Genomic DNA, 27,818 nt, shown 5'->3' on the forward strand with positions numbered 1-27,818 from the left:
TCTACTTTGCTGTCTTCTGTCTAGTGCCTTAAGGTGGTGCTCTTTATTATTTGACATAAAGATCACATTGAGTCAGTGAACTGCACAAGCAAACGCCATTTAATTTTCAGAAATACATAAATCATCTGACTTATTCCCTCACATAATCGCTTGGTCTACATTTTTAATTGACACTTTCCACTAGTTGGTGTAGTAGGTTAAGATGTACAGCAATAAAGAGGGATTAGCTCTTATTGGATACAATTACGTCAAGAAAGTGAATACAGTAAATCAGTAAACCAAAATAGGATTTTTGTGCTACTCTCTCAGCTGGTCAGAGATGAAGGATTTACAAAAACCAAACAGAAAAGTGCAGCATTTCATATCAGCATTCCAACATTGTGCTTTTGTGGACCAAGACTTGTCTAGCAGGAAAACGTTACATTCAGTTCACCTTGAAGATGACAAGAACACAAGTCACGTCATACCAGCTGGAAGCATCTATCTGGAAACACTATTTAAATCAAGTTACTGATACAATACAATAGTAGATTTAGAGACCATTGAACATCTTTACAGTGATCACACCATGATGTCGGGTGATGAAATTGATGTTCACTAACATCTGATGTAAACATTTTCCGTCATTGGATAAAATTATTACAACACTTGAACTCCACATAGAGCAAATCAATCAACATTTTTGCTTGTGAGTTTTGTGCCTGTGGTAGTGGTGTTTTTGTGTTTTTTTTTTCCTCATCCCTGATTTCTAGAAGTGGCCAATGAAACGTCCGGTTCTCTGGCCAAATTGAGGATCTTCATATGACGGAAAGTGACAAGCACAGTCTAGGTAGGTGAGATGGTGTTTGCTTTTTCTAATACACAACATGATACTTTCATTCTGAAACGTTATATAACACTGACAGAGGGTCGTACAATTAAATGACATCCTGATGAGGAAATGTGAGAGCAGTATATGATACCAAAACCATCTCAAGTGCGCATGGGGGTCCTTGGTTTACGACGGAGTTGTGTTCCTATGGTAGTGATGTAATCTGAATTTATATGCAAATCGGGACTCGTTAACCTATGTTAGCACAGTCGTTGAGTCAGTAATACTGTATTTTTTTTCTGGAAAAACACTTCTTGGTTGTAAATATACAACAAATGAAAAACACTAAGTACAGCTTTTACTGAGGGTGCCTTCTTTGGCTGCGTGACGACAGATCATTGTTGCCGTTTAACCGAGGACCCCTTGTATTTGGTAAGGTTGCCAAATACTCAAAGTCTATATAGGACTCAAAATGACAACAAAAAGTAAAATAAATGTAGCGTACTATACTAAAACTGAATAGTCATAATTCAGCACAGTCTAAAATGACTTTCTGTGTTGATTAATCCTCACGGGATGCTGCTGCTCAAAACATGTCAAATTAGCTTGTTTAAACCATGATGTATCATAAAGGAACATGACCGTATTTCCTCAAATAGAAGCCTCGGCTAGCCTGAGTGAATAACTCCCGCACCTCAAATTGATGACTCCTTTGTCCAGCTCGAAAAAAAAGATTGTCACTGTCACTTTTTGCGTTTGAGTCACTTCATTTTAAGTATCTGCCGATAGAGTCCTGATTCGATGCTTGCGATGCATTGAGAAAAAAGAAACCAGAAGCATTCATCCGAATACCTTCCAATTTTACAGATGGGCCATTTCACGATGCCATTTCTTTATTGTAGCTCTCTGAAAAATCTTGTTCAACTCTAAATCAGGCAACTTCAGCCTTTTGTGTCGTCATTTTAGTTATTTATTTCGTGATTTGATTGACATTCCTCATTTGAGTAGCAGAGCTGATAGTAACAAAATGTAGTTTTTGGCACGATAGGATAAGCTAATAATATGAACTCTTGCCACATTTATGCTAACGGCATGCTGACACGAAGCACATGGTAGTGACAGCCTGGTGCTTGCTGCAGTTTGGTAAATTCACTGCCGCAGTATGAGGAAATACGGTATGTTGAACAAAACAAAAGCGGAAATGAATGTCATGAGGACTGAGGAGTGGTTGCTGGTGCTTGTTTGACAAGCAGAATAAATACGAGAAAAACAAATTGTGAGGGTTTTGAAATAGCACCAAGTTGGTCCATTACTGGTCGCCTCCATTTAAAACGCAAGGCTACCTGGAGAGAACGTAGCTTTTGTTGATGGTCACTCATTTTGCAAAAATAAAGCAAACTCATCTGGGGATAGCAATGCTGGTTACGGTCATTTGGAGGTCATGTAAATTTGGCACAACTGCAGAGATTTTTCAATAATTAGGTGGTAAAAACAATTTGAGATGCAAAAAAAAAAATGCAGATTAAAATTCAAATTCACACTATTGTTGAGAGAATCAAGAGAAAGCTGTTCATTTGAAATGAGCAGATGCAAACTTAACTTTAGCACACTGAATGAGGGGCGGCCGGCGACCTGGTCATAGCAGCGTTTGAACTCTGTGGTGGAAGGGGCTCTCAGAGCCCCTTGTTGAAGTAGACACGCTCCAGGCCCGGGTGGCTGGCCCGGATTTTCTCTTGCAGCTCAGGCTCCAGGCGACTAACTGATATAGAGCTGGAGGATGGACATGATGTATTATTCAAATGACACTGATTCCTAATTTCATACAGACTGAAGCCTTAGACACACCTCTTCTGGGGGAACAACGCGCAGCACAGTGGAGTCGCAAACACCAAGCTGAAAACAAAAATTGAAGTTGGATGAGCCAAGTGTTCACGTTGTACAAATGAGACGTTTTCTGCAAATATACTCCTAAAATTGTGGGCCGTGGCACATTTCATAATTAAGGTAGAATAGTGAGTAACTTCTATTGACAAGATTTTACAGCAAAGAATGTCGATGAAAACATGCCGGTACACTTAGAAATGACAGCAGTTTGACTGTGTAACTGTTTTTTTTTCCCTGCACATTTTTTTAAACTTGGTGCCAACTTTGGAGGTTCTACTTGCAAATCAAAAAAAGATAATAATACAGTGTACCATGCTTCATGGGAGCAACGGCAGTTAACCGGTTTGACTGTCCAAGACCACTCACCAGAATCCCACCAGGCTGACTTGAATTGGTGCACTCATCCACGGGAACCTCTGAACGGAGCATGCAGGAGAAAAAATCAAAGGCAATGAATTCCTCATGTCCTGTTACTTCTTACTGTATGAACAACATCTGACCCCCGCTATTTAGTCGATCCTCGCATCTTACCCTCAGGAAGGCCTTCTTCTCCAAATGATTCATTAAAAAGGGCGGGATGGCTGAAAAGGAAAGAAAGGGAAGAAGAGGATCTCACGAAAAGGCATCTTTGAGTATGACGGCTGAAAGAAAGTAGCTCCTCGTACCCATCCCCGGAGAAGCCATGAGGATCCTTGAGACCACAACCTGAGAGATAGCCTGCTGTGCAGCTTTGGACGACTCTCCTATCCTGTTGTCGTTCTCGTCTGTTATGGGAATGCCATGCTTCAGTTCTCTGAGGACGAGGAGCAAAGACACAACACTCTTTAAAATTAAAAAAAAAAATTCCTTATCTTTTCCAGCATCTTAAGGACAAAGCTTTGCTGTGGGGAATATGTTATGCGTTAAACTTTCCTGACACATGTAATGATTTGGGATGGAACAGTGTAGTAAATATCGGTATCTCGGTTTGAAAACTCTGACAGTAACGCTGTGGAATGTGACGATGTCAAACACCTCGAGTGTTGGTGTATTGAAGTGAAACACTGCCCTCTCCTGTTAACGTTGACGAAGTCCGAAGCGCTGTACGCGTCTTGGTCTCTTGGGGGCAGTGTGCGTGTTTGTGCTGGTGTGTGTGTGTGTGTGTGTGTGTGTGTGTGCATATGGCATTTTCAATAAACGAACAAAAGTTGGAGAAGTACTGTACTTAAGAGTTGATGCGTCTTTCAGTGAACTCAGATCTTACCTCTGCCTCATTAGCGGGATGTTGATACAATTTGCAGCGGCTACAGCAGCGAACGGAACAAAGCGTCCGATCAGAGGTGAGACATGCTGCAGCGGGAGACAAGAGGCTTAAAAAAAAAACACAGCGGGGGAACAAGTTCTATCTCTGAAATGGTGTACGCATTTAAGCTTCCCGAGCATAAATCAGCATGAATAACGCTGAGCTGGCAGGGAGACACGCCGATTCCAGAGCACGACCCCGTGAATAATTAGGCTCCTCTCATACAAAGAAGCTATTTGGGCGCGGCTAACATCATGTCAGCACTACCCGAGAGCTTGAGGTCAGCCCGTTAAAATGAGAAGTAGAATGGAGTTAGATGATGATACCTTTGTCAGTGAGTTTAGTCCGAGCGCGGTGGCGACTGCCCCTGTGGTGGCCGAGACATACGCTGTGCCAAGCTGACTGCAAACCAGAGAAGCACATCCGCGGTAAACGAGAGGGCTCGTGGCATCCAGGTGTGATGGCGTACCTGACTGTGATGGGAGCGTCGCCGCTCCGGTTGGTGTAGTTCACGATTGCGTTGAAAGACTGATTGATCCACTGCCAGAACAACACAGCTGGAGTGGTCCTGGGTAACGCGGAAAACAGACAATGAACACTAAAAATTTCTCATGCATTTTGAATGATCATATATATACCTAAATGTATATATTAGATCATATATTTTGAATCTGAATATTGGTTTTGACTTAAAAGAAGCACGTGCACTGAACTGAATCTATCTTTGAAGGAAACACCACATTTACAGAACTGGCAGGCTCATTAATATTGTCAAATGACAACAAGAAACTCTTGGCATCATACCCTCTCGAACTTAAGCTGTACCATATCAAATGGTCATCGAACGGAATTGTTCACTTTAAAATTAAATGTCCGTGAATCATCTCGCAACACACACTATATCGAATCAGCTTTTACGAATCAACGGCACATTTTAAAGTGGAGTGGTTTGATTTTTTTCAATTTGATGCATTCACATGTTTTAAATCACCACTATGGTCAATGAAATACTCAGTCAATATTACCTCAACTAGGAACTTACACATAAGAAAAAACACGTTGCCAATGGATTTTTTTTTTAACATTTCAATGGATACACGACTAACTACATCTAATTATAAACTGATTTCTCCGTTCCAATCAAAGTCATTATAGGCTTGATTTTCAGATGTTTCTAAAAGGTTATCTCCTGGGCGGGTGCCCGCTTGATCTTATCGGAAAGCCGTAAATGAACATGTGTCATTACAAGACATCATGTCGCCTCTGATGATTGCAGCCAATTTCTGCACTCAGTTTATCCTCAATTGCTTCAAGACGCCATTAATCAGTGAAAAATTCCTCACGAGATTTAAATGAATTAGTTCAAAGCTATGAAATCCGGACTGCTGTAATGTTTTCTTCAAATAACTTTTCCATTGTGTGTGCATATGTCAATAGAGGCAGGCAGCATACTGAAATAAGTCATATGTGACATCAAAGTGCCCTTGGGCTGCAGTGGCGGATGCTGGTCTGTCAAGGAGGGGAAGCTAGATTTCGGCCGACATCATAAAATGTGTCCGTTTATTTATACGTGAATTCTACTCTCCGTTGCTTTTCAAGAAAATGATCTGTCACCCTGTCATACCAACAAGGCGTCTTTTCCAGGGACTTAACTAGTGTCCTACAACTACAGCAACTATAATAAAACCCACCAGAAATAAAAGATTAATTCGTTGCTAGTCGTTTTCAACAAAGAGAGTGTCGCTAAGATGATTAGAAGAAGCCTCCAGTTCAACTTAGAACAGAATGAGAATTGAAAGATGCTCCCACGGATGCTGGCACCAAAAGATCAGTGATTGGCTCATTTTGCTGTCAATGAAAAAGAGATTCAGCCTCAGACAGATCATCCAATCATCATGCAGAAAAGCTCAGCGTTCGAGCCAGCCGATACACGCCCACTGTCCATAGACTCCCAGAGACGCTGAGCGTCCGGTGGGAGGGACCACACCCACACTTATACTCGTCTCGTTTCAATGCATTGGGACAAACTACACTGCTGAGCGTCCGCGCTGTAGACGCTCAGCATCCACACAGTTTAAAGCCCAGTGAAGCTGAGGGAATGAATGAGAAGAGAGTCGCGTCGTAACCAGTAATAAGAAGCAGATTCGGAATAAAAGTTGAGCGCATTGTAGCGCATATTTAGTCAATGACATGTACACACAATTGTATGTGCAAACCTATATTTGATCACTTATTTTTTGACATTTTAGGGGAAGCTGAGCTTCCCTTGCAGCCTTAGAGCAATCCCCTCTGTTGAGCTGGCGTTGCAAACATTAGGTGACCAAAACCAGAAAACAGGTGAGCTGTGACAATAGCAATGTGAGACAGCAGAGGGCGGTATAGTACAAAAGCAATTCATGAAAATGGATGGAATCATTTGCTTAATTCTTATTCCGCAAATGCAATCTTAATTAGAATATGTTGTGTAGACGAGTGGAGGCGCATATAATTAATTCTTGTCGGAAAAAAAGCCTTTAGGTCATAAAGTGGCTACAATGCACTAATTGAATAACCCACGATTGATGTGCCAATGGTGTGCCAATTGGTTTGCAGAGGTAGTGTAGTGGTCCAGTCGCTCTAGTTATTAGTAGCAGCAGCAATTGGAGAGTAATAACTGTCAAGTTCTTACTTGTAAAATGTCATCATGCATCCAGTGATGGTCATATTCATCGGAACTTGCGCTGACATGCGGCCAATCAGGATCATCTTCTCTCCGGTATCCGGATGGAAAGCAGAGTCAAAAACATATTTGGCTCGCCACAGTTCGTCTTCCGTCAGCCCCGGGGAGACGATTCCTTTTCTAGGGGACGGTAAACATCAGGATAAGAATTCAGGATTTGGGGGTTCGGCGGTGGCTGTGGCAGCTGCGGCTGGCTTACCTGTAGTCAGTGATGATTTTGTGCGCGCGTTCGAGCTGTTCCTTGGTGAGGAGGACGTTCCGCGGGTCAGTGACGGTAAAGAAATGCTTGGCGCGACCCGCAAATGTGCTTTGGTCCCAACGGGGCTCGTTGATGTTTATGGACGTAGAGAGCTCTGCAGCCATTTTTATCTGGTGAAAGGAAATTCTGACTTTAAATTGAAAAGGACTATTTCCTAAAATGGTTCAGGTCCTATTTGGAAGAAAGTCGTTATTTTGTGACCACTGGAAGCTTTGAATTCAAGAGAATGGCCATGACGTATGGGGCCCTTCAAGGGTCACTCAATGGACACCTTTCAGTTGGGCTGTCAATGCTACCCTTGGGTCAAATTTTTCGGAAATACTGCTTTTTACCAGATGAAAAACACATCCAGAGTGAAGCGATGTATGCTCCAAGCAGACCAGGAGAAGCCTATTCATGCTTTTATCTCTCGTAGACTTGATTATCGTAACCGTCTTATGACTGGAATGAATGGAAAAGAGCATCGAACAGCTGCAGCTCATTCAGAACGCCGCAGCTTGGGTTCTGACCAGAACAAAGAGATCAGAACAGATTACTCCAGTAGAAGAGGCTTTATACTGGCTCCTAGCTGAATTCTTTTTAAAATTATACTACTGGTCTATGCATCACATCACAGACTTGCATCGCTGCTGTAAATTGATAACCCTTCAAACTGGACTGCATTAGAACATACAATACATGAGATAATTAGTGGTGATGCATTATAGTTGTCTACAACTAGTTATTTTCAAAAAAGGACTTTTTAAATAAGACCGTTGAAATGGGTGTCATTTTTACTTGCAGTTATGTACTGTGTACAATGTTACCATGACTACGCTTCCTATTCTATACCATCCATTCCAAGCTGCAAGCAGATTTGAAGGGTTTCAATGCAAATTAAACAGTAATTATTATTTTCATACATCATGGTTTCTGTCAGGGGCACATTGAGCAGGCACACAGAGAGAAGCTCCTGGCACACAGAGAGCCAGATAAAACTGGCCGGCGCTGCCATGAACATGTTCTGCTCCTTGCTCCCAGTCGGATCTGGTTTTTAACCATTTTCACTCCATACTTAAAACTCTCCGTAAGGATTTGCTGCAGGATGATGAAACTCCTACTGGAATTGCACCAAACATGGCTGCTGGCCGGATTGACTGACACATGAAACACTGATGTCGAGCTGCATGTGCGGTCTCTTTAAATTGAATTAAATTCTCACGTGTTGGAGAAGCACACGCACCCGCGCGCGCGTACAACGCCACTTTGCTTGATGCTGTACTTTATATGACGCCCGGCGCGGGTTGCGATCACGGCGCGTTAATAAATACTTTTAATTGCTGATTAAGGTGATGTTGGAGGATGAACTTTGATCTGCAAGCCCTTGCTCGCCTGTGCCCTCACTCTCAGCCAATCACAACGGCCCTGCATGGCTACACATTAACCACCAAATGCTTGCGTACGATCGATATCATACATCACATTTCACCTTCTGTTTCATATACTGTATTTCCATGTATTTTATAGAGATGGGGTACCTAACCGATCCTTCTCTGAGAAGTGCTAAACCCACTCCTTGTGACGACCTGACCCAAACCAGTCTGATCTGGACCGCGTCTTGAGACAAAACAACTGGGAGAAAATGTTTGGAAAAAATGTACTGTATATGCAATTACAAGTGAAGGTGAATTTGGCGATGCAGGCAGCTGTGCGTCCAGGATTCAACTAGTATGGAGGCGCCACATCCACACAACCTCGGCGCACGCGCACACACACGTTCGCTGTATCCCTGCCACCTGACGCCAACATCAACACATTTCAATTTCATTGAAACACGGATTACTTACTGCACTGAGGGCGCTGGAGGTCCGTGAGAGAGGTATCCCTGAAAGGCTGCAGCCAGCTAATTTAGCGAATCAGTAACACACAGACACGGCCACATCGCACACTCCCCACACCGGAAGCAGCTACGCTACAAATTAAACGTGAGGAGGAACACTCGCCCCATTGCGAAGAGAAACATGCAGTAATTATATCTGGATTCTGCTGTGTAAAGAACTGAAGTGACTTACGAACACACGTGAGTAACAATTTAACTTCAACGTGTGCCGGTTGCACGAATATGCTTTTGTTTTAACTTCAACTTCCGGTAGTACTCCGTCACATGTGCTTACTTGATGCCTTTTGGTTCGTGGTGGTTCCTTACATTTTTTTTTCATTTGTTTTGAAACATTTCTCACATCTGAATTGAATTTATCAGAACTACTTGCGCAATTTTCAAATCACTGTGTCACTTGTGTGCGTCAAAAATGCAGTTTCTCATTTCTCTGAACAAGTTGCAAATGCTTTAACGCATCCATGCAAATCATTGTTCACTTCTCTGCTGTTTCGACATGAACAATTGCTTATGTCATTCATTCATTCATTCATTTTCCGATCCGCTTTATTCTCACAAGGGTCGCGCGGGGTGCTGGAGCCTATCCCAGCCGTTTTCGGGCAGTAGGCGGGGGGACACCCAAAACCAGTTGCCAGCCAATCGCAAGGCACACTGAGACGAACAAACATCCACGCTCACACTAACACCCAGGGACAATTTTGAGTGTTCAATCAGCCTGCCATGCATGTTTTTGGAATGTGGGAGGAAACCGGAGTACCTGAAGAAAACCCACGCAGGCCCGGGGAGAACATGCAAACTCCACACAGGGAGGTCGACGTGCTAACTACTGGACTACCGGGCTGGCCTGCTAATTTCATGTTGATTAAAATGAATGAAAATTGTTCTGTTTATTTGTCACATATGCCACAACATCTTGGCATCAGTTCATCAAATAAGTCTTTACATACAAAATGATTGAACAAGTTGTCAATACGTGAAGCGAGACGTGTAAAGAATTAGATCAACCAATGATGAACCCGTTTCCGGAAATATCTTATAGCAAGTGAAGATAATTGTTGTGATGGAGATGAGAAATCTAGGCCCAAAGGAAGGAAGACCACATTGTAAAATTCCTGCAGTGTTGGATGTACAATTTTCCTTCAGAATGCCCCGTGTTGACATTTCTACTTTTTTTTAGGACTTGCTCTGTTTCCTATGTACTATACAGTGCTGTCTTTTTTTTTTTCTGTATCACAATGAGCTGGGTTGTCACCAAATTACAGCACAAACAAACATTAAGTGAATTGTGAATCTTACCCAGTCTCTTACTATCAACCTTCCACATACACAAAGGTGTAAATTTCAATTTTGAATACTGGAGTTGTCATCCAAGCTTAAGTGGCAGGTGACAGCAGAGCTTCGCTCCAGAGTATACTGTTATATTGACAAGATGACTAAGCAATTTGACTGGGTTATCCGTACACAAGACAAAGTGACATAAATATTTACTCTTGAGAGAAGTGGTAAGAATTTATGTAAGAATTTTAAGAAAGTGGCATTTGCAGGGGAACCATGATGTTTTGCTATTTGTACCAATTGCTTTTAGAAATGCACTTCATGTTTTGCAAATTTCAATTCTGCTCTGAGAATTGAGTGAAGCTTTGAGTTCAAATGCCAATCACGGCCTTCCAATTTTATGGCATTTGCGCGTTCACCCTGTGCTCGAGTGGGTTTTTCTCTGGGTACTCCAGCTTCCGCCAACATTCTAAAAACATGCATGGTATATTAATAGAAGAATCCTTGTGGGTAGGGTTTGTCTTCAAATATTTTGACTCAAATTTATGTACAGTGGATTCATTAGTTTCATGGTCAACTGTCACCACTAAGAAATCTTTCTAAGAAACATTTTTACATTGTGTAGAGGTCAGTCATTGTACTGTATGACTGAATAAAACTAAAATGAAGTAAAATACAGTCATCAATACTTGAGAGACAGACTGTAAGACTTAGGAAGGTTTTTGCAAAGCCAAGTGACCTTGGTTTTTGCGCTATCAGGCAACATATAACACTCAGACATTTTGAAACTTTTTATTCCAATTACCACCTGAAATTGAATTAATTTCTCTTGACCAACATTGCACTACAGTATTACATTTGTGTTCATCAAAAATACTGATGTTTTATTTGTCAGCCATTCTAATGTTATGAAGTTCAAAAGTTAATACTGTGATTAAATGTAGGGGGGACTACTTAGTCAGTTTTAATGCGTTTCAGATAAAAAAAAAAAAGAATATATGTGAACATTGTACCTGAATAATGCTAACAGCGTTTAAAAGATTAAATGCAAATGTACTGAAACTGAACTGTAATTGTGCCGTGATTCTTTCTTGTAGCACTACCAAAACATTTAGGGAGTCACTGGATTAAGTGGTCTTGTTTGACATGCCAACTTCTTGATTAATTTTGGATTAATTTGTGTTAATAAAGACACAGGGTGCATATTGTCCTGAGAAGAAAAGATACTTTTCTATGTCATGCTCAGTTTCATTTCCGGTTTTGTGGCTATTACACTGTTCAGCATTGACAATGCTGGTACCCTTCTATGGCATTACACAAAACCACACAAAAGCCAAGGAAAAAAAAATCTGCATGTCGTATAAATCAGGGATCCCCAACCGCCGGTCCGCGGCCCGGTACCGGTCCGCAGGGCATTTGGTACCGGGCCGCACAGAAAGAACTTGCCTTAATTTCGTTTTATTTATTTCGGAATATGAAAGCTGTTTTATTTTGAAAAATTACCGGATTCTCCATTACATCCGTCTGTGTCACGCTTGACTCACGTCAAGCCACGCTTCTCCGTCACGTGACCGATTACGCTTGAAACAAAACGCTGGAGCTCGCACCGTCACGTGACCGATTACGCTAAAAACAAAACGCTGGAGCTCGCAAAGTGAGTAAAAAAAACTGCTGGAGATCGCAAATGACGGCGGCCTTAAAAGTACGTTCGAGACAACTGGATTAAAGTTATGGCTGTATACTCTGAGATCGCCACAACAGCACTGTTGCTATTTCCGACATACTACCTGTGTGAGGCGGGGGTTTTCTGCAGCAACGCACCTAAAACAAAATTATGAAGTAGACTGGACATAAACCACACACTTGAGGTGTCATTGTCTCCTATTACCCCGAGATGGGACCGTCTGGTTGCAGAAAATCAAGCTCGGGGCTGCGGTGAGTCGTCATTTTCATGCACTTTGAATTTGCATTGTATCGTATTTTGAAGGCATTAAACATTACCATAGCGATCAGAGTGTTGCGGCCAGATTAGACGATCCTTGTGTTTATTATATTTCGAAAACACCTCAGTTTTTATGCAGCTCATACCATGTTATTTTGTTGTATTATTTCCGCCACACCTTAAATGCCGGTCCCTGAAAATATTGTCTGACATAAACCGGTCCTTTGGGCAAAAAAGGTTGGGGACCCCTGGTATAAGTTATTCACATCTTTGTCTCTTTATTTATATATTTATTGCACATAGAGCACATAGAGCACTGAATTTACCAGATGCGTTTTTATATCCTGAATAGTTTCCGAGATATTCAATGTCAAAATGTGCCCAAGACTTTTGGAACACAATGTATATATAAAACCCAGAAAAATGGTTATAGTCTAAAGTCTGTTTTGACATTGGAGGTTTCACTATACAGTAGTTAGGACTCATCTGCCCCTTAAAAAAGGTAGAACACGTCATGGCATTCCAGAGAATTAGAACGCTTCCCTTGTGTCCAATTAGATTACGTGAATACTCTATTCATAAAGCCTACGAGCACCATCTGCATGGCATCTGGCAGTTCATGATATGCATCAATGTCTGAAGCACTCTTTTTTTCATTAGGGTCATCTTCACCACTGATACCATTTTGCACTATTGTCGAGTGTGCAAAGTCTGTGGCCATTGCTGTGTTATAACACAGTACATTGAACAGAATAATTTCAGCTCTCTGATAATCATACATCACTGCCCGAAGTGCTGTCATGTAAATGTCCTATTTGACAATTGTTATGCGTAGCAACTCTTTGACGTGCAGAGGGTGATGGTAGAGCTCCTACTTCCACTTCTTCATAAATACCGCTAGCACAAATGTGTTGACCAGTGGTCACCATTTGGGAGAGCTTTAGAGGAAATAATCTGGAAATCGCCACGATGATTGGGGCTCTTCCTTGCGGGGGGCTGCGTCAAACTGTTGGCTGTCAAGCAAAGGGATATCTTTTGTCAGTGCAATTTGGGAAGTCAGTGTAAATCCAATTATGGCATCTGATCTTAAATCTTCCAAAAAACTAAAGGAATGTGAGAAAATGACTTACAAGGAGCATTTCAGTGTGTCTTCAAGTTCCATGATCGCTGCCTTGTTTCCACAACGATAACAATAGTTTGGCGCACTGAAGATCGTCACGACATTTTTGTCATGGCACCAGTTAAAGCCCTGAATGGGGAAGTGTGAGGGTTATAATATCAGCCTGTATTGGACAAAACAATATATGCATATGAAAGAAAAAATGTTGGCACCCCTGTTAATTAAAGAAAAACATGTAATGATCAGAAAAATAACTTGAATCTGACAAAAGTACTAATAAATTAAAACGTGATGAAAATTAACCAGTGAAAATCGGACAATGCTTTTGAATTGTGGTTAAACAAAAACATTTAAAAAGTAAAACATTTTTAAAAGAGGCCTGGTCAAAAATAATTGTACCCTGAGAAAAGGTTGAAAATAACGTGGCCGTAGGGACATTGTGAACCAAAGTCAAGTCAAGTCAAGTGCTGTACAACTTTTGTATCAAATGTGCTGTATGTGCAACATACAGCACGGATAAAATTTCTTCCCTCTCAACCAGACAACAAGAGGAGCCGCTGCGGGTGCCCGCGCCGCCATCAAAAGAACAGTTAACATAAAATAACAAAATAATACAACACAACACAACACATGAGACACAGATAGTGTTTGCTCTAATTAGCATCGCAAGTGTCTTCGATCTCATAATCAATCAGTTATCTTATTTATAGCGTGATCAGTAGTCACTGTGCTGTGACATAGTGTAACATGGACATGGACCAGAGGAAGCAAAGGAGGGAAATGACTCTGAAGATTAGAAATAGAATGATTGACAAGCATGTTAAAAGTAAAGGCGATAAGACCATCTCCAAGCAGTTTGATGTTCCTGTGACTACAGCTGCACATATTCACAAATTTAAGATCCACGAGACTGTAGCCCAACCTCCATGGATGTGGCCACAGGTGGAAAAGTGGCAGATCGTAAAAACGGCAGCAAAAGAATCCAAAACAACCTCCCAAAAAATGAATGGAGACCTCCCAGGTCAAGGTTCATCAGTGCCAGATCCCACCATCCGTCAATATTTTAGCCAAATTGGACTTCATGGGAGAAGACCAAGCAGGACACCAGTTTCCAATTAAAAGACGTGTTGACGAGCCACAAAAGCTTCTGGGAGAATATCGTTTGGACAGCGGAGACCAAACTGGAACCTTTTGGCAAGGCGTGTCCTCTGTGTGTGCAGACCAGGGGTGTAGTGGGCGTGGTACGCGGGGGTACGCCGTCCACCCACTTCTCCCGACACCACATTCAATTTTTATTGAAATGTTTGTCGATCATTGTTCTAATGCGAGTTATGCTTAATAACGTTGGCCTGTGATTATTTTGGAGTAGTAAAACATTAAATTTAACGTTAGTTCAACTGGTTTTGCAGCCTATGATTGATGTTCTGTATGTATATATAGAAGATCCCAGAATCGCGTACACCCACTTAAAAAATCCCCACTACACCACTGGTGCAGACACACAATAATGAAGCACAGCAAGAAATGATCTCTCGACTGTCAAACACGGAGTACGCTCTAGGGCTACTTTGCTTCATCCGGCACAGGGTGTCGTGAACCCGTGCAGGGTACAATCAAATCTCAGGACTATCAAGTTATTCTAGATGAGAAATGTGCTGCATACCACTTGTTGCGCAACTTTTATGGTACATTAAGTGTCCGCATATATGTAGGATTATAGACTACCAAGGGTGCCCGGTTCTAGTTTCTAGTTGTTGGAGCAGTTATGGTAATCTGAGCAGATCTCAAAATGGGAGCCTGGTTGTTTTATTGAACTTGTATGGTACATTGACTGTACATATTATGCACCATCCCAAACAATTGGGATAGTTATCTCTGTAAAGTCAACATTTTTGATATTGATTGATTTTTTTTCCCCGCCCGTGCAATGGTTCCCATTGGATTTAATCTTCTGTACCTCCATCTCCAGCTGGTGTGCTCGTGAAACCAAAATGAGGCCGTTTGCATGGTTAAAAGTCTCTGAGATGTCCTGCCCAAAGGTGTAACCGGCACCACGAAGAGAAATGTCCCATCCATAGTGCTCGTCTGGGTCAGACCACAACAAGTCACACATTGGACCCTAAATGTGGAGAAAAATAAATGGTGTTCATGCCAGCTCAGACATTAAAGTCCAATAAGAACATATGTGCAGCCAACATTCAAATCGAACATCTGTCGCTCGATATTTAAAATATTTCATTTCTGAAGTTCAACATTGAGCATTTACTGCACATTGGCATGAGACCTGTCATGTCATCTGTACCTCGTGAGGAACCTCCTGCAAGCGATCCAATGTTCGGATGTTTTCCAGTGTGACTATTGAAGGAGACAATCCTCCATGTAAACACAAAATCTAACCAAAAAAAAAAAAGATGAATTTACTCCCATGGCCTTGATGTGATTCACCTGAATCTTGTGCAGATTCTCACCTGGTTATCTACCAGAGCAGTCAGGGGCAAATAATCAAAAAGATCAGTAAAGTACTTCCAAACAGTAACATTTCCGTATTTCATCAGGCATTCATCGTAGAAGCCATACACGTGTGTGAGCTGTCTTGTCTCATGGTTCCCTCTCAGAATGGTGATTCTTTCACGAAACCTGACCTGTGAGCCAAATGTCAACAGCTCAACCAAATCAGGCAGGAGTCGTCTTTTGCTTTTGTGCAAAAGCAGTTATAGTGCGGTATTTTGTTTTTATACCTTCAGACAAACAAGAAGTGTCACTGTCTCCACGGAATAATAGCCTCGATCCACATAGTCTCCCATGAAGAGATAGTTGGTGTCAGGGGGCTTCCCGCCTATCTTAAAAAGCTCCATGAGGTCATAAAACTGACCGTGAACATCTCCACAAACCGTCACTGGACATCTCACCTCCTGAACATTGGACTCCTTTTGCAGGATCTCTTTGGCCTTGACATGGGGGCAAAGAAAGCATGTTAAAATTCATCCCTGGCAGTCTTCCCAGTTGAAATGGATGTTTGACTTCTATAACTGTCAATGATGGTGGATGAGATGGCGATCCTATTATGCATCACGGGTGTGGACAACATATGTTTGGGAATTGGACAAGGACCTTCTCGTTCCAATACTTTTGAAAAGGACTGCATGTTAAAACTGTCTGTATAAAGTGACAGTACAACATTATTAAAATGTTTTTTATGAAGAAACTCAACCTTCCCATTTTATGCCTCTAATTTCCTTTTAATTATTTCATAATTGATTTACTCCCATGCTGGACGTTGATTTGCTTTCACACGCCGCCGGCGCACCTGATAAATTGGTGACAGAAAGTACCGGTAAGCTAATCTTTTGAGCAGATAAAATCAGGTTTTAAAGTTGTGGTGCAGGTAGTGTAGCACGATTATTTTGAATTTGAGCATGGTGCAGGCGGTTGTCATTGGAAAACGCATCCATCAAAACATCTGAATCAATGTAGAAAATAATTCATTGATGACATTATTATTATCATCATCATTATATTTTCAAAATGGATGGATTATTATTATACATTTAATATGTAAACATGGTTAGAGGGAAGGCTTATTTAAATTCTGCCTCATTAAGGCGCGGGCCAGCACTGAATTCATCTCCCTATTTTCTACAGTGAGTCTCATCATAAGGGTTGGGAGTAACAAATAGCAAGAAACAAATTGGAAGGAACTTGTTAATTCAAATATTAACATTATTTACAGACAGTATGATAGTGGATTCAAAATGGTGACATAAAAGAATGTAAATATTGCAGTTGTTGTATTTTTTCCCCCCTGACAGCAAGTCCTACCCTTTCACAAAGTTCTTGGACTTGATTTTCCCTGAGCTGCCTGCACTCAATGAGCTGTTCAATCCATAAATCCAACTCTTTGTTTGCTGACTTGTCATCCATGTCTGAGTTGCTGCCTCCTTTCAAATCAAAAAGGAAAAGCATCAGGACAACATAAGCAGGCCACACTACGTCCTTACAGAATGAATGAGAATTTATTTGAGTAATGTTTAGCCCGCGTCATCACTTCAAGGGAGATGGTTGCTTTTGTTTGTTGTTTTACATCATAGAATTGACGTCATTTTAACGTGCTCTTTATTTCAGGTTTCATTTTTGTTGCCTCGCCTGCCCTCTACTGGAAAATGTGGAACAGTCATGACATGATGCCAAAATGAGAAATTGAATACTTGCCACAATACTGAATAAGATAAGATAAGATAAGATAAGAAAACATTTATTCGTCTCGCAATGGAGTAATTCCCAATTCACAGCAGCAAAGTTATGAAAGGAAGAAGTAGGATAATCCGTGTTTTAATAATCCTGCATGAATCTATTTTATATTTATATTATGATTTTGTAAATCTCTTTCTGTTATTTTATTTGTATTGCATAGTACGCATCGGTTCCCATGTTATCTGAAATTTTAAAACAAAGAAAAAGTGACTCATTATTTTTTTTTATTTTAAATCTACCACACACGCAAAAACGACATTTGAATTTTTTTTTTCAAAATCCAATTTTAGGCTGACAAACCCCTCCCCCCCAAAAAAACACGAAACTGAAAAACAGCCCCTTTTAGGATACATTTTTTATTATCATTTTAGGTTTACCTGGCACTTGAGAAATTCTTTACATTGTGATTTTGAAAGCTATTATTAATATTTAAAGTGTTTTGATCCCCTCCCTCTCTTGAAACTATTTTTGGAGTTTGATTTTGTCAATGTCTTTGTGGTAGTTTAGTTGTATTGCATAGTACACATCGGTTCTCATGTTATCTGAAATTTTAATCTTTAAAACAAAGAAGAAAAAAATTATCACACCAGCCTCGTCACGTCCAGCATTTGTTATTTACCCACATGAGAATTTTGCTCCCATGACATGACTAAAACTTTACATAATGTCATGTATTTGTTAGGTATGTCTGGTTTCTTTTTTACCTCTCGGGCTCGTTGATTTTTTTTTTTTAATTTTCTTTATTGAACAAATCAAGTTACAAATCACAGTAAACAGAACGAACAGGTTGTTAATACATGTACAGAATACATCTTCGTCGAGCAATCTTAACCACTTTTTCAACAAAGTGTATGCAGGAAAAGTGGTTAAGATTGCACAACTGTCTGTGTTTTATGTGTTGTGTTGTATTACTTTGTCATTTTATGTTAACTGTTCTTTTGATGGTGGCGCGGGCACCCGCAGCGGCTCCTCTTGTTGTCTTGTCTGTTTGAGAGGGAAGAAATTTCATCTATGTTGTATGTTGCACATACTGCACATTTGACAATGAAGTTGTACTTGACTTGACTTGACAGAGTTAAACAAAAAGAAGAGCCAGGGGATTTTAAACAAAAATTCCAAATAAAGAGCATATAGCCAGAGTCTTAACCGCTTTCTTGTTTTTGGAATCCACAATAGAAATCAGGTACTGCTTAGTTTCTGCTTCGAAAATTAGGAAAAGAGGTTTTGAACGACTCCGTTGGACTCAAAGATGGTCACGTTACTTCGACTGAACATTGACGTCACTACCCCGCCCTCCCCCAGAGCCCTGAAGAGTGCTGATAGTTACATCTGAACAGAAGGAAGATCCGGATGGACACTTAGCTGCGGCAAAAATCACGTTTTTCGGACGCATTCGAGGGGGCTTATGGGCTTAGTCGAATAGGTGTCAAACTTAACGCAATGCGATGATGTTCCCCGCCCTTCAAATGCAACCCCCTCAAGGGTGAAACCGTGCATTGAGGCGTAGCCTAATGTAACTTGTTGGCTACGTTTTCTGTGATTGGTTATTCACTACAAAATAAAGCATGCTCTCATTGGTCCATGAAGTATGACGGATAGTTCACGAGATTCAAATTTACAATCGCCGAGCTACCAACCTCTAGTCCTCCCTTTTTAAAGCCACTGAAGAAAAACTAACAAGTCTTTCTTTTTTCGAAGTTTACGTTTGGGTAAGGCTCAACCCGATCGCAGAAATAATACCGAATTCAATAACGCTACTTTGCTAAAAACTAGTAAAAAACTTAAAACGCAGCTAAATATCTTTAATGCTAACACGAGAAGTAACCGAATTAGCCTGTTCTTTTGAATCAGCCTGTTCTTGTTGACATTTTCCTTTTAAGCCGATGTGGCTCGTAGCTTTTGAAAATCAAATGGAGCTGGGATATTAAATGACTGTTGCTGTTTTGTCCTGTTTTATAGAGGAAATTATGAACGATGGTACTCGGAAGTTATTTGAACGCGTTTCCAAAAAGATGGGCTGGACTGGGGACGATGGATTAGACGTGGCAGAAAAGAAGGTTTGCGGTTTGTATTCAAATTTGATTGCGTTCGTTGGTAATTCTCTTGATTCTCTCGCCCCCTTAATTTTGTAGCTGATGAACGCGATTGGGAAGCAACGCCATGGTGGTACAAGTGGGGATCATTTTGCGGACCGATCCGTGTCGCCTCTAAGTTATCTGTCAGAGGACGAAGACAAAGAGAACCGGCACTTCAGGACCAACACATACAAAAACACAGTTTTGATTGACTCCGGTGATGATGAATTTGATCAGCGTGAGTGAGATGGAACCTCGCAATTGAGTTTGAGCTGTTTTAACGCGACACTGGTTCCATGAATACTCTTTTCTCTTCTCAGTTCTTGTGAACTGGAGCACTCCAAGAACGAAACCCAAGCCACGGCAACCATGCAGTGCACTGAAGATAGACCGGTACTATACAATATTTTTATTTTGCTTTTGCTTAGCAGTTGCATGTGACGTCACCAAAACAACTTCTAATATGTTCTGTTTACAATCCAAGTGTTCTTGCAGTGAGCTCGGATGATGATGATGATAGTGGCGGTTTTGAAAAATGTGAGTTGCCTTTTTCTAGTACTTTCATTTGTGCATTGATTCTCAAACTTTTTACACAACGTTCCTCCTTAAAGATACTTAGGACTCCAAGTACCAGTCACATAATCTCGCAGATTTTAAAATTTGATGCATTTAATCCTAAAAATATATATTTTATATTATTGTAAAACACTATAACAATGTGAAATTTGAACATTTGCACTCCACCAAAATATGCAGCCATTTTTTGCACTGCTTATTGGAGCCCATCCAGAAAAAAAATACTGCTTAAGTAAAAATTCCATTAAAATGTGTCGCACATTGTATTAAAATAAAAGTTTAAAAACGGTCCTGAAAGATGAAATGAGAACTATAATTGCAAAGGCAAACATGCCGACATAATGCTCATTTTTCTGTGTGTATTAAGTCTTGCAACGTGTGAAAACTCCCGCTACAAAGCCCAGGAAAGTATCAGAGAGTGAAAGTGAGGACAGGTGACTATTTCAGTTGACATACAAATTTGCATGACTCTTTTCCTATTGCTGAAAATGTGTTTTAATTTTATTTTTCTAAATCTGTTTTCCTCCAAAAGCATTAACCATTTTATTGTGGATGATGACTTATCAGACGATGACTTCTTTCAAACAAAATCATCCTCTAAAGGTATTATAGATGTAATCAGCATTGACTTAAATTGTAAAACAACACAATTGTGATTGGATTGTTACCTCTTCATTTTTCATCCAGGGCGTAAGAAGACCAATACTCCAGCCACTCAAAATACATTCAAGAGACCACTGCCACTATCTCAGTTTGCCTCACCTGTGTTCATCAGTGATAGTGAGGATGAGGGGGATAATATTGTTATCAAGAGCACTTGGAGGACTCGCTGCACAAAGCCAAATTCTCTGGCAAAATCTAATAAAAACAACCCATTGCTTTTTGACCAAAAGGACAGCCTACCATCACCGTTTTTGCCTCCTGTCTCCCCCCTCACTGCTCCTCGACCATCCCACCGCAATGCAACCACTCTGCGTTCTCCCAAGCGTACACTTTCAGCTCCTTCCAAGCTGGATGACTCAAGTGGTTCAGAAGAGGAGTTCACATCCTTACTGGAGAGGCTTAGAAAGAAGAACATATTCACTGACTCGACTTCCAAGACCACAACAGGTACGAGAAAAAAAGTATTGTCCCCACCCCCCCTTTTTTTTTTTAATTTTATTTTTCGGGGGCTTAACATAAAGCGGACACGTGACATTTTCAAACAGGTTCTAATGGGCAAAATATTGAAAACCGACCGAGTATGTTACAAAGCAGTTCTACATAACCTTTGCCTACCACTACAATAATATTGTTGGGGATAAACAAAACATCATGAATTACCTTTGTGAAGGCAGCTACATGTTTGTATTTCTTCTCATCAGATTACACAGACACACACACACACACACACACACACACACACACACACACACACGAGCAATTCCCATTGCTATTCGTTCGTGTTCGGAAACAGACTATATAATGATAGCTGCTGAGAGACTTGACGTTTTAGTTTTAATTCTGTTTATTTTTTGAACGCAGAAGTCAGTATGGACCCTCCTGTGTTAGTTCCACCCATAAAGGGTTCGGCTAAACCGAGGTCCACCTCATCATTAGGAAGAAAAAATGTGGATTCAAAGACTCCTGGAAAAAGCACCATCCTGAAGCCAACCGTGAGCCAGACAGAGCCCAGACACGGTCTCATCAGCAGGTACATGTCACATTTTTTTTTTTTTTTTTGCGTTAAGATTCGACCACAGCAGTCGCTTTCTTTACATTTATGTCTTTCCACCCGAACAGGTCCCCAAACTACATGATTGCAGTCAATGAATGTTCTGCCACTGTAACGTCAATGCTGGTCAAGGCACCGGGTCAACTAGCGGGTCCATTTCACTTTTTTTTTTTTTTTTTTTGCGTTAAGATTCGACCACAGCAGTCGCTTTCTTTACATTTATGTCTTTCCACCAGACTAGCCTTATGCAAAACCCCAGGTTGCTTCTTGGAGTCCCTATCAAATCCTGCCTCCAGCTACTGCTGCAATTTTAAGCAAAAGAAGGAAGAACTTACGAGCAAACTGTATCGTATGTACAACAGCAGTGTGTTTGACAGGAAGGTACTGAGTTGTCATCTCTTTATTATGAGCATACACGTGCTTGACTTATTGACTGATTTCATGTTTTCTTGCCTGACATTTGTAGCTCCCCGTTGATATGTCTCTGATTTGGAACAAAAAGATGCGCAAAACAGCAGGCTACTGTGTCACTGGACAGGAGCGAGGTGGAGGGAACCGTTACGCTCGCATCGAACTCTCTGAGAAAGTCTGCGATTCTGCAGGTAATTCTTTGTGAAGGCGCTTCGAAGGTTTTGCCAGAAAAGTCACTGTATGTATCTGGAGATCAGTGAACACTGTATCCAGCAGAGCACAGAGGGCCATATTCGCCCTGTCTCCCGGAAGTCATTTTTATGTGTCTGAACTTGCACCCTTTTCAACATGTATTCTACCGTCCAGGTTCAGACAGACCCATCACAAATTCCAAAGACGCAGACAATTAATTGACAGCTCAAGCAATGTGGACAGCCTGGAATGTGTACTTTTTCCTCAGACTTGCGAACCCATGAAAAAGATAGAGCTCCTTTCAAATTTGAGAAATATAGTGGATGTGTAATCAAATAAACACGAAAAATAAGTCCGCTCGTGCGGACTTACTAAAATGCTCTAATTGCCACCTCACAGTGCCCCTTAAATCAACTCAGGTAATTAGAGATCCTTGATGAAACTCAAGCAATTTACTTTGTCTGACGGGCTCTGAAATTCTTTACTTAGTCCTGCGCCAAAATATTTCCATTAAAAAGATCCTACCATCCTAGATCGCCTCCGAGACACACTGATCCATGAGATGTGCCATGCTGCGACCTGGCTGATCAACGGTGTGCGGGACGGACACGGAAGCTTATGGAAGATGTACGCTCGCAAGTCAACCTTGGTGCACCCTGAGCTGCCGATGGTTACTCGCTGCCACAGCTACGACATCAAGTTTAAATTCCAGTACAAGTGCGCCAAGTGTCAGAATACGTATGTGGCGTACTTGGCGTTTTCAGATGAAACGGGCATTTTTAGGTGACCTCTGCTACACCGTTAATACTTGTGCTGTTGTCTTCAGGATCGGGCGCCATTCCAAGTCCCTGGACACCCAGAAGTTCGTGTGTGCACTCTGTACAGGCAAACTCGTCCTGCTCACACCATCCAAGCCTCGTCCCCCCACGCCTTTCGCCAAGTTTGTGAAGGAGCATTACAGGCGCGTACGCCAGGAGTTGACGGAGCAAAGCCATCGGGAAGTCATGCAGAAACTCAGCTCGGACTTTGCCTCGAAAAATAAACTGAGTGACATTAACAGTTCAAACCTCTGAGGTAAGTGGACCACCATCACGGAACGACAATAACGCCTGTTGAATGTTGGCGATGACGCAGTAATAAGGGAGCAGCTGTGAGTGATGCGTTTTACAGTTTAAATATTCATATGTTTAAATGTTTTTGTATGTTAGTGTCGATGAAGTTGTGATGTTTCAAACACAGATGACCGCTGAATAACTAGTCGTGTCTGTAATTTTACTCAGATTATTAAATTGTCAAGTTTTAACCACAAATAAAGTTTTAATTATTTTGTTTCAAAATCAAATGGAAAAAGTGCATTTCATGGGAACTGAAAAGGGTAACAGGAGGCAACAGGTCATAGTCACGACATCATGCCATTTTCTATAGTGTTTGTTTTCAGTGTTGCAGGTGAGCGGGAGCCTATCCATGCTCGCGTTGACACCTATGGAACATTGAGACTTATTTAACCCAGCATGCATGTTTTTGGAACACGGTTGAAAGTATAACCTATGCAAGCATGGGGTGAATGTGCAAATGACCTGGGAAGGCTGGAACCAAGATTCGAACCTCTGATGTGCTCACCACTCACATACCGTGCTATCCCTTATTTATAACAGCTTCATAATATAAAAATAAAACAACATCAGTGGTTAAAGATATTTATTTTGTCTGTACCATAAATAGTAGTATTCTTGGATCTTTTTTAATGCACTATACAATATAGGAACATTGAAAAATACAGACCACAGCAAAACTAGAAACAGCAGGGCATACATAATTTATCACTATAATGGCGGCCAAGAAAGCATATTCATGGAATTTGAACATGTCACTTTGAGTTTATAAAATCAAGTGGAACCTCAAGATACAGTAACACCATTTTAGGTTAAATAATAAACTGTTCAGACTGATGGACAATCGTTCAAGAACAGAATGTAAATATCACATCACCTGTCGGAATGAGCTGTGTGAACTGTATTAAAGCAGGCACTGAATTTTTTTTTCCTTCCCTCCCCAACGATGACTATACGGTATAATCTTCGCAAAAGTATGCAGCATTCTGAACAAGAGCATCTTAGTCATTAATAGACTTCTTGATAAGATCTAACACAATTCACCTCCAACCTTTTGACCTAATGTAATGCTATGAAATGGGACATTTAAGAGAGGATCAAATCTATAGGCAGCTTTCTTTGTAAAACCATACATTACCATCAGTACAGGCAGGTTTTTTTCATAATCCTTAGGAACTCTTGCTGGTTCACTTCTCCATCGCCATCTCTGTCCGCCTCCTCAATCATTTCCTTTATATAAGAGAATGGGAATATGTATCAGACTAGCACTACGATAATCAAATGGTAGCATCCTGCAAGCATCAACCCAATAAATGCCTATTTGGGGCATATTTTGTTGTCAACGGAAATCTGTGAGTAGTTGACTCAGCCCCAAAAATGTTCAATCGGTTGCAGATGCCGCAGGATTGCAGCAAAGTACTACTTTTTTGACTAAATGAAGCTCCTCCACTCGCTTCAACAGAGTTTCTTGGTTGTATGATGCCACATGCCCACCCCCCCCTTTCTTACCCCAACAAAAATTGTGTGAAATCATGAATCTGAAAGTGAGCGCTGTACTAAGATTCAGCATTTTGAGAATTGTTTACCAAATTTCTTGAAACAAAGATACTTCTTGGTTACTGATTAATGTAAAAGGCTACCGGTTTGATACACACTCCTGAAATAATAATCTATGTGAAGATATTGATCATAATGACTTCTCACAATAGTTATCAACAATACTTTCACAAGGTAAGAAACTCCACACTTTATTTCTTGAATTCAGAAGCTCGACGAAATATTTTTTAAAGTTGTAAGTTGTGTGGCATTTGTGGATCGGGGGGGCTTTTTTTTCCAGTTGACATTTTCAATGGGCCTTTATTTTTTTTCATGGGGAGCGCGCTGTTAATTTCTGAACGTTTTGGCTAATATTTAACTTCAAATTGTTTTTGTTAAAGAAGAGTTACAAATAAATCTCTTGCAATGGCACTCTTTGTGTGGATGTCTTATGACAAAAAAATGTGCTCATTGCTTCCAACATTTCCCATCTTAACTTCCTCCATCTTCATTTACTGGAAAATCTTGCAACTCTTGGCTTACCTGCAGCTCCTCATCGGTGAGGTTTTCTCCGAGCTCCTTCGCGACTCTCTTGAGATTCTTGAAGGAGATCCTCCCGGTCTCGTCATCATCAAACAGACGGAATGCTTTCAGTATCTCCTCTTTAGAATCCTTCTCGGCCTCAGGTAATAGGAAGAGCAGTTGTTACAAAAGCCTGTCACGTCAATGTGGAAGGCTCACATTAAATGACTATCAAGTTAACTGAGGCCTTCGAACCTCATGCTGACCAATGTACATACACATTAGACATTGACATTTATCTCTATAGACTGCTGTGCAGTCAAATAAGCTCAGCTGAAACATCCATGGAAATTTGTAAATATCCTTCGGTAGGTCTGAACATCAATGGGAATAATTACTCATTTGGGTTTCTTTGAATTAGTGATTTCTCTGTACTGCTGGTAGTACTCAACAGTAATTGAAAAAAATAATTTTGAACAAACTAGTAGCGTGGTCTCAATATTTGAGAAATGATCATTGCATAGATTGCATAGTGCAATGTGCGGTGTTGATGCCGTCTATGCTTTGAACTTCCGTTAGCCATCCATGCATCTCTCCATCCATCCATTTTCTCATCCACTTATCCTCACAAGGGTCACGTGGCGTGCTGGAGCCGATCTAGCTGTCTTTGGGCAGCAGGCAGGGTACACCCTGAACGGGTTGCCAGCTAATCATAGGGCACACATAGACGAACAACCATGCATGCTCACAATCACACCTAGGGGCAGTTTAGTGTGTTCCACGAACCTGCCATGCATGTTTTTGAAACATGGGAGGAAATCGGAGTACCCAAAGGAACCCCACGCAGGCACGGGGAGAACATGTAAAGTCCACACAGAAGGCTGGAGCCGGAATCGAACCTCTGCACCGTGGGACCAATTTGCTAATCACTCGGGCACTGTGCTGCCCCATGCTAACCATAACTACTAAAATGTAGTTCAACTACTACTGGATGTACTATTTACCAGTAAGTTCCCTGTTGTAAATTTAACTTGCAATTTTGTGTATCCACTTTTGTTTCATGTAAATTTCAAAGGGGAGTTTTTTTAAGAATTGTGCAACCAACCAACTCAGTAGGTTTATGTATTCACCATCTTCTGTGTCATCACACCGAGGAAATCACTCAAGGAGATCTTCCCTGTGCCATCCTTGTCCACTTCACCAATCATCTTTTTGATCTCTTCTTTCTTGGGTTCAAAACCCAGAGCTCTCATGGCAACCTTGCAGAGTGAACATAACAAAATATGCAAGTTTAATTAATAAATGCCATCAGATTGATGACACAAGTATTGTCTGGGTGTCTTATTTCCTCAACTGCAGATATGGGCGGCTGGGGCCCCAATTTTCACGATTACCTTTTTTGGGAGAATAGTACTAAACATGTTACAATATGTCAGCTACAATTGGAAACTTCAAATTATTGAGGTGGCCACTACTTGAAGAAATGCGATAAGTAAAAAGAATTATATTCAACGTGTTTAAAAATGATTTAAAACCGAAAATAGAGTTCTCTTTGATGTTTAAATGGAGTATAACTCAATTTTTATTTTTAAGCATGTTTCTTCCCCCAGGTCCTGACAGCGGTTCTCTTTACCTTGAGTTCCTTAACATCGATGTATCCAGCGCCATCGGTGTCAAAGAGCTCAAAGGCCTCCCTGATCTCCTGCTTTTGCTCCTCAGTCAGCTCAGGTTTGGGGCTCGTCTTCTTGCGAGGGGGAGGCACTGGCCCCTGCAACGATGGCCTCTTGGCACACGCCTGATGACCACGCAAACAAGATGAAAACATATATACTGTCATATTATGCATCATTATCGTGAGTTATTTTTACTCACCATCAATTATGTATTTGCCAGCCTTAGCAAATCCGATAAAATCCGATTTACAGGCTTCGGAGTATCCGCGTGCAGATGAAGGGATATATTTGTTGTATTCTCTCTTGGATACAAACATCAACGACACCCCAAAAACTTGAATTTACAACATTTGGGTAGGAATGAATAAGTAAATAAACGGGCAGCAACGTTAACATTCCCAGAGTCATCCGTGTAGCGGCTGTTTGTCGGTGGAGACGTTTGATTTTCAACCCGGTACGCCAGATAAGGCGCACGAATCCCCAAAAAGCTTTGGATAGTATATCGGGCACCTTTTGTGTGACAATCAAACGCACTAGTCGGGGCAAAATATGATTGGCCGTTTGAGGTCACAAGCGGGAAAGAAGGGA

At 41.1% G+C, this 27,818-nt stretch overlaps 4 protein-coding genes across 7 annotated transcripts; 1 reads left to right on the forward strand and 3 right to left on the reverse strand.

Annotated features, from left to right (window-relative positions):
• Positions 1-12: 12 nt before the first annotated feature.
• Positions 13-9,056, reverse strand: sfxn1 (sideroflexin 1). Its single transcript, XM_019869864.1, has 11 exons — positions 8,782-9,056; positions 6,896-7,065; positions 6,646-6,816; positions 4,447-4,545; positions 4,304-4,379; positions 3,939-4,024; positions 3,361-3,488; positions 3,227-3,276; positions 3,062-3,111; positions 2,657-2,704; positions 13-2,581 (listed from the first exon to the last, which is right to left on the reverse strand). Exons 2-11 carry the CDS (start codon positions 7,057-7,059, stop codon positions 2,485-2,487), a joined length of 969 nt encoding a protein of 322 aa, XP_019725423.1. The 5' UTR covers positions 7,060-7,065; positions 8,782-9,056; the 3' UTR covers positions 13-2,484.
• A 3,374-nt stretch (positions 9,057-12,430) lies between these two features.
• On the reverse strand, positions 12,431-17,251 carry LOC109515830 (serine/threonine-protein phosphatase 2A catalytic subunit beta isoform-like). 3 transcript variants are annotated; one of them, XM_019869862.1, is made up of 8 exons: positions 16,988-17,251; positions 16,078-16,116; positions 15,907-16,008; positions 15,637-15,810; positions 15,471-15,560; positions 15,126-15,287; positions 13,179-13,297; positions 12,431-13,061 (listed from the first exon to the last, which is right to left on the reverse strand). In XM_019869862.1, exons 1-8 carry the CDS (start codon positions 17,129-17,131, stop codon positions 12,989-12,991), a joined length of 903 nt encoding a protein of 300 aa, XP_019725421.1. In that variant the 5' UTR covers positions 17,132-17,251; the 3' UTR covers positions 12,431-12,988. The 3 variants fall into 3 exon arrangements, with proteins under 3 accessions (XP_019725421.1, XP_019725422.1, XP_019725420.1); XM_019869863.1 differs by having other exon boundaries at positions 15,907-16,004; positions 16,988-17,248; XM_019869861.1 differs by having other exon boundaries at positions 15,907-16,116; positions 16,988-17,250.
• Positions 17,252-18,992: 1,741 nt separating this feature from the next.
• On the forward strand, positions 18,993-23,729 carry gcna (germ cell nuclear acidic peptidase). Of its 2 annotated transcripts, none has more exons than XM_019869856.1 (13): positions 18,993-19,128; positions 19,381-19,476; positions 19,552-19,732; positions 19,815-19,887; positions 19,979-20,031; positions 20,438-20,504; positions 20,600-20,673; positions 20,758-21,180; positions 21,595-21,763; positions 22,021-22,165; positions 22,251-22,386; positions 22,921-23,125; positions 23,214-23,729. In XM_019869856.1, the coding sequence occupies exons 2-13, from the start codon at positions 19,387-19,389 to the stop codon at positions 23,458-23,460; spliced, it is 1,863 nt and encodes a 620-aa protein (XP_019725415.1). In that variant the 5' UTR covers positions 18,993-19,128; positions 19,381-19,386; the 3' UTR covers positions 23,461-23,729. The 2 variants fall into 2 exon arrangements, with proteins under 2 accessions (XP_019725415.1, XP_019725416.1); XM_019869857.1 differs by having other exon boundaries at positions 20,603-20,673.
• A 343-nt stretch (positions 23,730-24,072) lies between these two features.
• Positions 24,073-27,720, reverse strand: cetn2 (centrin, EF-hand protein, 2). The gene is made up of 5 exons (XM_019869865.1): positions 27,430-27,720; positions 27,191-27,352; positions 26,688-26,816; positions 25,579-25,716; positions 24,073-24,729 (listed from the first exon to the last, which is right to left on the reverse strand). Exons 1-5 carry the CDS (start codon positions 27,430-27,432, stop codon positions 24,640-24,642), a joined length of 522 nt encoding a protein of 173 aa, XP_019725424.1. The 5' UTR covers positions 27,433-27,720; the 3' UTR covers positions 24,073-24,639.
• Positions 27,721-27,818: the final 98 nt, after the last annotated feature.

The sequence above is a fragment of the Hippocampus comes genome, unplaced genomic scaffold (assembly GCF_001891065.2).
Source record: "Hippocampus comes isolate QL1 unplaced genomic scaffold, H_comes_QL1_v1.1 scaffold9, whole genome shotgun sequence".
NCBI classification, from domain to species: Eukaryota; Metazoa; Chordata; class Actinopteri; order Syngnathiformes; family Syngnathidae; genus Hippocampus; species Hippocampus comes.